This window comes from Alexandromys fortis, unplaced genomic scaffold (genome assembly GCF_014885135.2).
Source record: "Alexandromys fortis isolate MF-2015 unplaced genomic scaffold, M_Fortis_MF-2015_v1.1 scaffold_54, whole genome shotgun sequence".
NCBI lineage: Eukaryota > Metazoa > Chordata > Mammalia > Rodentia > Cricetidae > Alexandromys > Alexandromys fortis.
The window spans coordinates 1,591,058-1,605,558 of NW_026067958.1; the positions used below are offsets into that span (position 1 = coordinate 1,591,058).

General features: G+C 44.1%; 1 protein-coding gene across 1 annotated transcript in view; it reads right to left on the bottom strand.

Annotated features, from left to right (window-relative positions):
• Positions 1-14,501, bottom strand: part of Nebl (nebulette) — a 341,905-nt gene that overhangs the window by 197,413 nt on the left and 129,991 nt on the right. The window contains exon 3 of the mRNA XM_050152681.1: positions 8,655-8,739. Within this exon, the coding sequence (XP_050008638.1) occupies positions 8,655-8,739 (85 nt within the window). The remainder of the gene's footprint in view (positions 1-8,654; positions 8,740-14,501) is intronic.

The following is a 14,501-nucleotide window of genomic DNA, read 5'->3' on the forward strand; positions in this document are numbered from 1 at the left end:
GAAAAGGGGAAAGGGGACACAAAGAACAAATAATAGCATTGTAGAGAGATAGAGAGATAAACCTTTTCATGGTGTTGTGAACTGAGCACAGAAGCTCATAGATGCTAAGCACACTTTTAGCACCAAGCTGTACTCCCAGACCTTATATGGACACATTTTTCAGTGTACACATGCACTATGTAATCAAAGACACTCAGGAGATAGAAAACAAACAGCATAAAGGATGGCAAACTGAAATATCTAAGAGGCTTCCTAGATGTATGCCAGCGAGTATAGTTATTCTGATTATCACCAATAGAAAATACTAACAATCTTGGGATGCATCTAGAGAAGTTGTAACTGGGTTGTGGAACTGACTTAGAAGGGTGCTTGCTGTGCAGTCATGAGGACCTGAAGTTCATCCACAGCACTCAGGAAAAAGAGTCGGGCATGGCTACACACAGGCCTGTAATCCCAAGGCTGCCGGCAGAGGAAACAGAAGAGCTGCCCCCAGCCTAGGCCCTGCTTCAGTGAGAGATCCTGTGATGAAGAAATAAGGTAGAGGGTAACAGAGCAGTTTGCCAATATCCTCTGGCCTTTGTGTGTGTCCACACACACACATAAACCACACATACACACACAATACACACATGCATAGAAACCACACATACACACACAATACACACATACGCACACAATACACAAACAAGAAATAAAAATAAATGCCATAGGGAAGAGACAGAAATCTTTAATTAATTAATAAAGAAATAAATACATTAAAAAATAAAATAAATGCCATAAACTATTTTGGATGTGAATTAGGAAAATTTAACAAATAAGTGAGAGCTCTGATGGTTCACGTTCCTTCATCCTTGCTAAAATTCCTTTTGGCCCTGGTGGCATTTGTCTTCTCAGTTGCTGGGCACCCTACTGCATCTGATGTCGCCGTGACTGTGGCTGTTGACCTCCTACTGTGTATTATCCCTTGGCACAGAAAGAACCTACCAGTAATGTGCAGACTCTGGCCCTCCTTGACACTCACCAAACTAACCTCCATGACCACCAACCCACCCTGCTCACATAATCCTCCCTTGCATTCAGGAACATGCCACAGCAATGTCCCTTGGAGATGCCCTGGAGTATCCTCAACAGCTCTTCACGTGGCACCCTGGAACTTGTGTCCCCTTCCCATATCACAGAAGACATTAAGATACAAGCTCTGGTTCTCATGCTGCCCACCAACGTGCAGAAGCCCGGGTCTGGTATTAAGGTGAGAAGACCTGGGCTACATCCTGTGAGGTGGTCCTCTGCTTTTAGATTTTTTCTTCCATGTGTCTTTCTCTGAGACTTCAGCCAGCACAAGAAAAGCCATGATCAAAGCCTTCTTCCTATCTACCATAACCAGAGAGAGACAGCTGGTTTCCTGCATGTGGACCAAATTCTTCCTTCATGAAGTGCCACTTTCTTTGCTCTCTTCTTTAGGGCCCTTAAGTATGAGATACTATGGTAGAACACAACTTAAGGGAGAGAAAGAACCGTACTCCAGGCCATGGGACTGACAGGTTTTGTAATTGTTCCTCAATGTCAGAAGGAAATTGGTTTTAAGATGACTTCCTGCCCACCTACTAACATCAAAATTCACAAGTACCTAAGTCCCCTACATAGGATGGTATGATACCAACACATCATCACCAACAGCATCACATGGCATAGAAGTCATGGAATACTGTGTATTGTTTAGGGAATGGCAACAGGCTTTTTTGGGTTTTGTTTGTTTGGTTTTTTTTTTTCTGCTGCTGCTGTTGCTGCTGCTGCTGCTGCTGTTGTAAGCTAGAATATACTCAGTACAGATTTAATTTTCTCTTGCAAATATCTTTGACCTACAGGGTGAATCCATATGTACAGAATCCAAAGACATGGAAGAAGAAAGGAGAGAGGCTATCTGATTCGGGAACACTTAGTAGTGACCAAATAATCTGTAGCCTGCTCACCCAAGGCACATTGTCTACACCCTCTACCAAGAGCTGCAGGTGGGAAAAACCATTGGTTGAACAGGGAGGTCATCAATGAACCAGTTTTGTTGGACTCTGGAAACAGACAGAAGGCCTATGCATTATTTGGGGGAGACTAAAGAGTAAAGCACCACGCTGTTACAATTAAAGGCTCCAAAACCTAGTCATAACACAGCACTTCAAAACATCTCGGCTATCCTCCCGCCTTTCACAATTGATACTGATATCTTTTGCATCATTTTAGTCAGGAGTAGAAGCAGAGATCTGACTTATGGGAAATTGTAGGGAATGGCAAAGCCTCAAAGGTTAGAGCTCACATCTGCTCAGCACTCTCCATTCCCTGGAGATATGCGGTCCACCATTGGGGTCCCCTGGAGATATGTGCTTCACCAGTGGGATTCCCCAAAGATATGCACTCCACCAGTGGGGTACCTGAAGATATGTGCTCCACCAGTGGGGTCCCCTGAAGATATGTGCTCCACCAGTGGGGTCCCCTGAAGATATGTGCTCCATCCATGAGGTCTTCCCCTTTGAAACTCCTATTCACATCCATCCCTTCCTAGATATGAGACAGGATCTTTCCCTATTTTCGTGGCCTCAAAACATTTAAGAGAAACACGCCAAAGTTTCTCTCCATGAACTTTTACCTCCACTTCTACATAAACAGAGACAGGGAAAGAAGCCCCACCACACTATGGGAACACAGCATCAAACAGTGAAAAATCTAAAACTGAGACAGGCAAAGCTGCCACAGTGAAATTCAAAGGAAAACGAAAACTAAAAGGCAACTATGAAAGGCTTATTGTTCAAGATCCCCAGAACACAGTAGCCGCCAGCAGAAACCACCAAGGGAAACTTCTCGTGTTTAGAAGTCCGGGTGGTTCAAGGAAACAAGGGATGTTTTAAGAGGCTTCAAGATAGTAAAGAGGAATCAGCTGAGATGAGGAATTGGAAGGGAGAATGTATCCGTATTTAGAATCAAGTTCCATGGTCAGCATGCAGCAAAGCAAAAATGGGAACAATGATGTGTTTGTCTGCAGAAAGGAAGCAGGCCTCTAATTCCTAAAAATTTCTTTAAAACATAATTAAACCAGGTGTGGAGAGGTGAGCTGCAGCTGGCCAACCAAGCATGATCATAGAAGTTCAACACCCAGCATGAAGGTGAAAGGAGAGACTTGACACCACAAAGTTGTGTTCTGGCCTCTGCACATGGCTCATGGCATGCACAGGCCCACAAATACACATACACAATAATAATACATTATTTTTAAGTAGTTGTTGCGACTCATGCCTGTAATGGCAGCATTTAAGGGGCAGAAGCAAAGACGAGTGTGGATTTGAGCCTAGCCCAGACTACCTATGTCAAATAATAATAAATTCAATAATTAGAGGGCTGGAGAGATGGCTCCATGGGTAAAGCGATCATTGTACAAGCATGGGGACCTGAGTTCCTATTCCTAGCACTCAGGTAAAAGCCAACCACAGGAGCGCATTCTGTAACCCCAGCTCCAGGAGTCAAAGACAGGCAGTTCCCAGGAGTTTGTGAAAACCATGAACAGGTTCAGTGAGAGATCCTATCCCAGTCAGTCAGCCAGCAAGGTAGAGAGCACCAGAGACCTCCAGTCTCCACACACACACACATGAATAGGCAAACATACAAAAATGCATGAACACAGACAGGCACAGAGACACATAACATACAACCATAGCGATAAAATAACCTCAACTATCTCTGAAGGTCATGTGACAATTACTATTTTCCCTTAGAAAGAAAACCAGCGCTTGGGGTGAAGCTTAGAGCCTTATGAATGTCTGGCATGCACACTGCCTCTGAGCCCCATCCCCAGAGCCCGGTGAATGCCTCTCAAAATGCAACTGCCACTGGAGAAAGGTCTTGTGTTGGATCATCTCTAGCAGTGTCCTCCTAAGTGTTGGGATGGTCAGTAGTTGAAGAAGAACCTCTAGAAATGGAATATGAAATAAAGAAGTACAGGAAGGCAGTGGGGCAAGCCAGAGAAAGATGAGCAGCCACACTACCGCCTTTATGAGCCCCCTACTGAGGCTTCTGTTCAGCGCATCTCTATTATGCTCACAAAGATGCTTATTATGTTCCCTGGAAAAGCAACCATACTCCCTCCTGACCCTAACTGCTATCCCAAGATACTCACTGTGATCCATGTTTTCTGAGACTCTGCAAAAGCCTGGGAGACTAAAGCAGAACCAGCAAGGGATACAAACCTCACAGGTTCCAGAATGATCTGTATCCTTCAGTCGTTTATGGTATCCATGATCATAAATTACACATCATCCATTAAAGAACATGGCGAGGACCAATCCCTATTGCTTCCAACAGGATTGCCAAGAGCTGAGCTGGTCCTGTCTGTGGGTAAGTAGGGAAGCTGCTAATATTTCATCTTCATTTTGAGTAGCAGCTTTCAAATTTGTGCCCTCTAAACTCAGAGTCCTCCAAAGCCCTGGAAGTAGGAGATTAAAGAGAAGGGGGAGTTTGTCCCTACATGGTCTGGGTACACAACCTCATCTTGTTCTCTTTCCAAGGGGGCAGAGGTGGGCAACCATTGAATAACTGTTTAAAGAATCGTTCCCCTGGCAATAAATAAGAAGTCTATAGAAACCTGATCTGGAGAACTGACAATATTTCAACATTCTCTTTCTCATAAAGAGTGTGGACCACCCAGCCTGGAAAGATAGACATTCCCCGTTAAAATGGTGACCCCAGGGGACTTCCTCCTAAGCTCAGGGGACTTCCTTCTAAGCTCAGGGAACTTCCTCCAGACTTCCTCCTAAGATTTTGTCATCTGGCCGGTGGTCTTAAACATTTAAGGTTTCTCCAAGTTACACATTCAGTTTCCAACTTTTGTTTGTAAGTAGGGCTCTGGAAATCACGGCTCAATTTCTCTTTAATTTTTTTAATTTTACTTATTGTGTGTGTGTGTACACATGCACATGTACATACACGTTCATACATATGGAAGACATAGGATAACTTGGAGCACTTGGTTCTCTCCTTCTACTAAATTGGGATTGAACTCAGGTCCTTGGGCTTGGTGGCAAGTGCCTTTACTCACTGAACCATCTTTCACCAAACCAGGGCTCACTTTTTTTAGCCATAAAGAAGAAGAAAAGCTATTATGCTGATCCCCAGGTGAGCTATAAAAGCCTGACACCCCACAGGCGAATTATAAGACTAAACAATGAAGAGAGAGTTCCACTTCCTCTGCTTGCCGAATGGGCTACACAGCCAGTGGGGGTTCCTAAGCACCACTGATGCAATGTCTTTGAAGCAGTTCACCTTGTGATGTCGGATAAAGGGGAGCCAGTGATGATAAAAGGGCTTTCCTTCGCTCTCTTCCTCTTGAAGGGCAGGTTCCAGGGCACTCTACATCCACCATGGTTTGTGGCTGGCCAAGTTATGTCCCCCAGTTGTATGCAAGCTGGTGAATGCCTGCGAGCCACCGCTTTGCACAGTTCCAAGATGCTACTCGTGGTGTGCTTGTTTGCTTTCCAGCATTGGATCTCGCTTTCTGATGACAACTTGGCACCTATAGAGCCCATAAATGCTGGAGGGGATGGAATAGCAGTTAAAAATGCTGGCAGCGTTCACAATCTTCCCCAAAACAGTGGAGAGGGGAAGAAAAGAGAGATAAAAGGTAAAGGGATAATGACATATAGTTATTAATAACTGCCTAGATGGGACTGGAAAACCAAGTCCATTGTTCCCTTCTTTTTTTCCTCACTTGATAAATCAGCTAATGAACTGAAAGTAACTAGGATTAGAAGAACAATGCTAAAAGATTCCAGAATTTGAAGACTCAGAGCTATGAATCTATTTAATTCAGGTAACATCAAAAATTGCCAAAATAAATAAGTATACAAAAAATTAATAGTCAGTTTTCCTCTTAACCCAGTAAGCTGTTTAGAATTCCAGAGATCAAGACTCTAAAAAATGGTCTGCTACAGAATCAAATAATTTTAATAAGTTAAAACAAAATCAAACATGCCATTACTAAGTATTACAACTAGTGAATGTATCTTTCTACTGTTTTGTAAAAGAGAATGCACTGTTAACAGAAACATAACCTCTCAAAAGTGCAGTGGTCTCCTCCTACTTCTAGCGCGTACACAGTCCCTCCTTTGCCTGCGCTGGGCACCTCTCACACAGCAATAGTTCGCATGCCCATGCTCTCTGGACAGGGCTAGGGTATTGGTTAAGATATGAGGAGCACACAGATTAGGCTTAGTTCTAAGTTTGACCCCTTATTAGGGAAGCTCAGAAGGCCAAGTTAATAAAATCCTCCACTCAAATAAGGAAAACTACAGTTGCCTGTCTCAAGGGCTGTTTGAGAGATAATAAAAGGTTTGCAGTTATATGCTTGGAAAATAGCAAGGATGTTGATGAATTCCATGACTTTATATCCACGACACACTTCCCAACTCCTTGTACATATCAGGAAATGGGTTCATGTTTCCTGAACAGAGGTGAACTTCCCACATTGCCTGTCTGATGGCATGTCACCCTTTCTTTCAAGAAATCATAGTTGAGAAAATCTTTCAGAGAATCTGATGCCTTCAGTTGGTCACTGCCTGGGATCCCACAGTCCTTCATGCATATCTCTATTAGTTCCCGTCCCACCCACCTGGCAGCATTTGTTCATGCTGCTTCCAAAGTTTGTCGCTTGCTACATGGGAGAGAAGGGATCCACAACTGATCGCCATGCCCAAAGGGAGCTGTGTGCTTGTGAAAGACAGTTGTTGTTGCTATGAGATTCCTGCTCAGCCTTCAAGGCCCCATTTGCACCCAATGAGGAAAGGGTTAAAGCATTTAAAAAGTTTTTTAAAAAAATTAATCTGTGAAGGTTTATGGCAGTGTTCTGGAGAGCACCTGCTATAAGAAGGGAAAAAGAGAACTTATAAAGAAAAGAGATGGGTAATTAATAATCCTTGAAATATAAGTTCTGAAGTTCTGTCCAAAAGTTGACAGTTTCTCAGGGTGAGATTACTTCCACCGTGGTTCATCCGCTCATTGGCGGGAGCTTGTGATTGCCTTCAGTCCCTTTATGTGGGACTTGGAACCGCTTCTCAGTCCATTTGGTGACAGGAATAGAGCTCAAAGTAGAATTCGTTGTTGGTTAATGCCGTGAAAATTGGTTGGAAGCTAACGTATGATTTGTGTAAAATGCCAGTCCTGGTGTGCTAGACCATTAATCTCAAAACTGGGCACTGGCCAAGGGAAGACGCTGCTTTGTATTGGTACAGGCATCCCTGCTTTACGATCCAGAGGATGCAGGTTCATCACCAATACGTGCTCATCACCAATACGCCTTTTCTTTCCGGGTTAGGGGTCATCAGATAATCATAGAGAACTAGCTCAACTTATCAGAAAACAGACATCGGTCCACCAATCAAACGCTTGCAGGAAATGTGGTTAATCCTCTCCTCAGTGTGAGGAGAGAGCTTGTGAGGACAGAGGACCTGCACACGTGTGGAATGACTGATGATAGAGACTCAGAGAGAGGGATCATGTGGATTGGGTGGAACAGAGAGCTTCATGCTCATGGTTGGGTGTGAATGGGGCCTTGAAGGCTGAGCAGGAATCTCAGAGCAACACTGACTGTCTTTCATCAGCACACAGCTCCCTTTAGACGTGGTGACATGTTTGGTCAGTTGTGGACGGCTTCCGCTCAGCTGACAAGCCAGTACCCATTAGCTCCCTACCAAATGCATAATTTTGGAAATACAAACTGAAAAGGAGCCTGTGGCTTTGTGGAAGGCGGAGTTCATTCTCCCTAACCCAGACACTTGCAGCTGCCTCCTGACAGACAAACAAGGCAGACTGTCTTGCTTTTCAGGAGCACAAAGAACCTGGGCAGCTGATCCAAGGCCACAACTAATGAACCGCTCAAAATATTTCTTCCCTCTTCTCTCTCCCTAGTTCTTCCTTCCTCCCTCCTAGGCACAGTTTTTACTATGTCACTGACCAATAATCGTCCAAGAAGCTGCTCAGCACCTTCCTCTCCTCTGTCAGCCAAGGTAATGATTTTGAATGTGTGTCCTGCACTTTGCATTGAGATCGGGTTGTCCCCATAGAAAACCCTGCCACTCAAAACCCCAGTCCTAGCCCGAGTGCTACAGCATATTGAAGGCAAGTTGGCATCTAAAATGGTTGACTGGGAGCCAATTGTGGCGCTCTAATCTTTGCTCATGCTGTCAATGTGACATATGAAGGAATATGGAAAGAGTGACAGGAGGAAAACAACGCTAGACGCTGGTGTGAGAGCCGCAGACAGGGTGTTAGCCCCACGTGAAAGGCAGTTGGGTCAAGTTAACACCTTGTGTTTCCCCCACATTTGCAGTATGGAACAGCTATTTACAAAATGTTTTTAAATATTTAGGACCAAATAAATCAATATTGTTGGGAAACATTTACCCTGACCAGAAGTCATTTACTCGCCCTAGTCCCGTGGGAATAACGAAACTGAAAATATCGGGATGATCCGAGAGGGGGAGCAATACAGATGTTCAGCACTTTCGCCCCGAGTGCCCAGGCAGGCCTGCTTCCAGGCTGCACGCTGGACTGTGGTTGGCATGAGCAATGCAATGGCGACATTCTCCGAAGAGTGGCTAAAGAGGCCTCCTGCATGTTACCTGGCTCTGCAGTTCGCTCTGTTGCTTCAGGCGAAGGTTTTCAGGCGTGTCCGCCACCGTGGTGAAGGACTGCTTTGGGTAGTGTCTGTGAAGAAACATTTGAAAAGGACATGGTGAATCAAATGCCATAAAGCAATGCTATAAAACCAATGATTTCACCCTTCCCTTCTGCCACACTAGAAGAGGGACTGGTACCCTTGGCTAAAGTCATGGCTGTCATTATTCTAGACCCCATCCTTTCTCAAGACCCTTTGTCACTGGTGTTTTTCTCTATCTCTCCTGAAACTTAAACCTCAGACCCTGTTCTGCTAGATCCTAGATCGTCTTACCAAGCACCAGATCATGCTTGTAACTCCCCGACTTTTATTACACCGGCCTTCAGCCCATCCATTACTCTAGCGTGTGGACCATCATCCAGCCTTCAGGCAAATTTCCTTCAAAAGTGCCTTCACCTGGCTGTCTTTGTTCATCTCCTCTCCAGCTCTCAGCTCAGCTCTGCAACAGGCTTAAAGTTTCTTTCTAGAAGCTTATCTCTCCCAAGTGTCAATGACTTCCCCAATGTCAATGACTTCTTCCAAGTGTCAATGGAAACATCTAGTAGGCATCTTTTAGTCCTCCTTGCTTGGCCATCCCTCTATTTTGAAGTGTGTTTCCTTCTCAGTTTCCATGTGTCCTGTTCCCACCCCAGTCCCAGCCTGGCTGCTCCTTCCTCCAGTTCCTTCTTCGCTCTGGTCCTCTGAGGTCTTCTTTCATATACCCCACCTCAGGCACCTCCCATGGGCTGTCCTCTGCTCAGTCCACACCACTCCCTATGAGATCTCAACCTGTTCCTGCAGCTTTTAGGGCCTGCTATTTATTGGTTTCGTTTCAACCCAGTTTTCAGATTCAGTGGCGTTTCCCTTTGAACATCCCACATCCACCACACACTCAATCACACTGTGACTTGGCCACTCACCATCCCTCCCAGCCCTATAGCAAATGCCTCCTGTGCCTCCTGTTTCCTCCTTTTTGTTGGGACTGAATTAAATAAGTTGGGTATCTCGGGGTAACTTTAACACCTCATATATTAACCAACTGCCATCTCTATCTGATACACACACACACAATACAATAGTTGCTGCTCTTGCCCTTCCTATCTGAATTGTTGAAATAAATGATCCAAATGCAAATCTGGCTACTTTGTCAAGTAAAACTTTTCACTGGTGCGATAATGTCCTGATGATCTTAGCATCAAGTCCAGGCTCCTGTCCTTTAAGGACCTTGTGTCCAGCCGTCTCTAGAGCTCTCTCTCATTCCATGCTCTGGCGAGTTCACTCCTCTTGTTCCCATCTCCCTTGGAAATGCTATTCCTCTTGCCTGGAACATCTATCTGCTTCCCAGTCCACTTCCCTTGCTAACTGTGATTATCTTTCAGGTCTGGCCTGATGTCATGCTCTCTGGGAAGCATCCCTGGCCTCCCAAGCTGGGTAAAAAGAGGCTCTGGGTAGACTTTCCTCCCCTTGCTACAGTGCCCCGCATCTTCATTCATGTTTTCTGACTAGTCTTCCCCTACCCCCTCTGATGAAGGCTCTATGGCAGCAAGAACTGGCTGTCCTGTCCCTGGTCAGAGTACATTCGTGGCATGATCTCCATTCCTACTGGTGCCTGGCTCACAGTGTGAGCTCAGTAAATATTTGCCTGGTGTGGGGGACAAGAGTGCAGGAATACAATCAGTAGAGTGACTTCTAATGTTCTCCAGCACCATAGGGTGACTGTGATTGACAACGATTAATTAGCTATTTCCAGATAGTAGAGAGGAAATGATAAATTTGTGTAGTGTGACAGATACACCAATGACCCTGAATTGATTGTTATACATTGTGTGCATTCATGGAAAGGCCATTTTGTACCCACAAATACATGGAACTTATTATTTGTCAATTAAAGATAAGCATGACAAATATTTCATACAGAAGAAATGGAGGAATGGAAAGGAAACAACCAAGCCTAAGAGATCAAGATGGGCCACAGGAAAGGTCTGGCCTGACATGTGATATAGATATACAGTGTCACACTTGGACAAACATGAAGCTTGCCCTTCAATGTGACCTTCAGGAGGTGGGAAAATGGTATGGTGGTGGGAAAATGGTATTTCCTCCCTTCATGTAGGTAAACAAACACTGGCCCAGGGACGTGGTCCTCTCCACTCATAACGCAAACACTCAGCTGAAACATACGGGGCACGTCTACCTAATGTGGCCCCCTCTACACAAAACCCGCTCCTCCAAGAATGTGTTCCTTCCTCCCATCTCCCTGGCCCCTTCTTTGTTGATGTTCAGCTGGGTCTCTTTCTGTGATTTCTCCAACTCTTCCCATGCCTCATGGTTTTGAGTTCTACTTTCCTTGCATAAGGTTCTTTTTACATCCCTGTCCCTGTGTCCTGGGAGAACACTGATGGAGGAATCCTATGTTAGCACAAATAAACTCTCTAGAACCTGCTCAATGTGCACTAGCACTTATGAAATTAATATTAAGTATTTTTGCAGCCTTGTGTAATGAAATACATAGTGGGAAGATCTATATTCACCTGTCTAGCATCCTCCAATAATAATCCCACAGAGTCCATGTTTCAGGAAACTGAAGTTAACCCCATAACTACTGGAATCACTTTAACTATTTTCTGCTAGCATTCTTCAAAAGCCTTTGTAATTTTCTTGCCTTCTCTGAGCACATACAAATCCAATTTACATTTTCCCATGACAGTTTGGAGCTGTGTTGGTATCAGATCGTGATAAAATAGAATCATTCTTTCAAAGTTTACAAAGAGAGTTGGCCTAAACAGTTCATGTTCATTGTGTTTTTCCTGGCCTGATATGTCAAGAAATCATTTCTGCTGTGGTCCTGAGTCCCTAGAGTCATCTTTCCTTCTCCTGACTTAGACTAAGGAAGTACACAGTCAGGTTGCAGATCGGCAGAGTCACTGGCTCTAGTAAGCATCTGCAGAAGATAAGGTGTCAGCCACTCCTGTTGACTCTCCTGCAGAGACTCCTTGGGTACCAGGCCTCCCTAACAACAACTCTGGCACTGTGCTCCAGAAAACAGACAGGTCAAGAACAACAGCCACCTCCACTGGGATATGGATTAAATGTTGACCGTCAATAGACTTCATATGTAGCAACTATTGATTGCCATTTTTAAGAACTGTAAAAAGAATTTACCAAGATTTTTCACCAAGGTATTCTATGCTATGCCATGAAGTTTCACAGTTATCTGAAGGGTTAATCTGCAGGCTCTCTGTTTTTTGAACTGTGGTAGAATGCACTCTCGCATGTGTGTGCAACTGTTAGCCGGCTCAGCCCCGGCTGCACCCACATGCAGGTGAACTCATTCAGAATAGGAAGGCATTCTTTACTAGGCAACTTCTCACCTGCCGATCACGTTAAGGTGAAAAATCGCATGAGCTTTTCAAGAACACGCTAATGTTTATACAAACTACCTTCCTGCCTATGCTCAGAGTTCCTGTTCATAAGGCAAAAATGATTTACTGGGTACCGTGCACCCTCGCTGGCCACTCAGGCTTCTGATTGTGAAATATTTCATGAAAATCACCTATTCTTACCATTGGACTTTATAATGAGAAAATGGAATGGATTTGAACTTTTAAAATATATGCATATAAAGAAACATCACGTTTCTATGTCTGAACTTAGCAGCACATATGAAGTCCTATTTAGAAAGAGGGTTCGAAAACAACTGAAAATGTGGGTGTTTTTTTTTAGAAGACACAGTTTGCTAACCTGATTACAAAACAGCAGACTTCCTGACAGGTTGTGCAAAGTTACAGTTACATTTACAACTATAAAAAGATGCCAAGATATCACACTTTTTCCAATATCCTTTTCAATCGTGCCATTCAGGGATTTTTTTTTCATAGTAAGTTAATTTATATATAACTTGCTCTAAAGACTGTGACAAAATGAAATTATCCAAAATCTCAGTGCGGAAAGAAAAGCCTAGTTTACTCTATTTATTTACTTACTTATATGTACATACATGCATATATGTATGTATAAGGCATGCATACATGTGTTTATGCATGTGTAAATCTGTGCCTATGGGGGAGGAAGTCAGACAACCAGGGGTGTCCACTTTGTTCATTGACACAGGATCTCTCGTTGTTCTGGGTCTCGTGAGTTAGGCTCGGCTAGCTGGCCAGTAAGTCCCAGGAACCCTGTTCCCATTTGTGCAGCATTGGGATTACAAGCCCACACAATTGCACCCAGCTGCTCTTAAACACAGGCTCTGGGTCATCATCTCGGGTCCTTGTACTTACACGGCAATCACTTGGCTGACTAAGCTCTCCCTCCAGCCTCCTCCTTTAGTCTTATAACCAAACTAATCAATATTGAGGAAAAGAAAGTATTCATGTCAGAAAAGCCTATCACAGGTCATGGGTATTAACACAAACTTAAACCTATAGATTTGACCATTCAAGTCAAAGAGATAGCAGATTTAAGAGTTTATGGTCTTTGAATAAAAATGCTATCAAGATCATATAGAAGGACCTCATGAGCTGAAACCACAAAGCTCAGAAGAAATAAGTGTAACTACAGCACCAAGTGCATTGTATGAAGTGGTGTTTGCAAAGTCAGAGACTCCTCATCAATTTTTCCATATGGACTAGATCTGAAAATACCATCAAGTGCTGGGTTTCTCAAGGTCATAACCATCAGGATTAACCCGACAATCTTGTCTGAAGCTAGAGTCTCATCTCCCAGTTTCCCACCATCCAGTCCTACTCCAGAAGAAAAGCAATCCAGACACAAAATAAAATAAGAGGCTGGGCGAGCTTGCTGAGAACCCAGGAGAGAGAAATGAAGCATTCCAACCTCCAGGGGCGGCGGTGACACACAATGAATTTTCACTCCTTCAGGTAGTGTGTTTAAATAGCTGTGAAAAGATCTTCCAGAAATTAATGTCTTTGGCAAATAAAACAAATAAAATTTATTTGCCAAACTTATAAGAAGAAAGTTTTCATCCTCTGCAACACTAGGAATGAGAACACAGAATAAAGAGTACAGGGCGTGTAAAATGGATGCCCAGAGAGAAGCAAGAACCAAATCATTAAAGTAAGAACCATAACAATGAGCAAGGCAAGAGCTTCCAAGTGACACTTTGATCTTGGAGTGTTGAAATAGGAGCGGTAGGGCTGCGTCCCCGGCACCCGGCCACCCGCATGGCTAGCTTATGCCCAGAAATAATTACACGGAAACTGTATTCTTTCAAACACTGCCTGGCCCGGCTAGTTCCAGCTTCTTCTTGGCTAGCTCTTACATATTGTCCTAACCCATTTCTAATATTCTATGTAGCCCACGAGCTGGCTTACCAGGGAGGATCTTAACCTGTGTCTGTCTGGAGCGGGAGAATCATGGCGACTCCTCCACTAAGCTTCTTTCTCCCAGAATTCTCTTCTGTTTTCTCCACCCACCTAAGGGTGGGCCTATCAAGGGGCCTAGGCAGTTTCTTTATTAATAAGAAATCACTCCCACATCATTGGAGACAGCCAATGTCTGTCTAATTGGACTTGAGGCCGGCTCCCGAGAAGGAAATTTACACCTCACACTGTAAATCTAGCTGACTTCCTGTAGCTGGTGAGGTCATGAACCCTAGAGGAGAACCGACTGCTACCACTTTCCTAAGTCAGTCTAATTTTCAGCTGCATTCTAAGTATTTATCCTCACACCCACAGAAAGGCAGAGCCCCCATGCCTCACCGAATGAATTTGTTTTGGCAGCAAATGGAGACCGTTACAGAAATCTACAACTGGTCAAAATAAAGTGAAGAACAGGCGGCTGCAGGGTGCCTAGT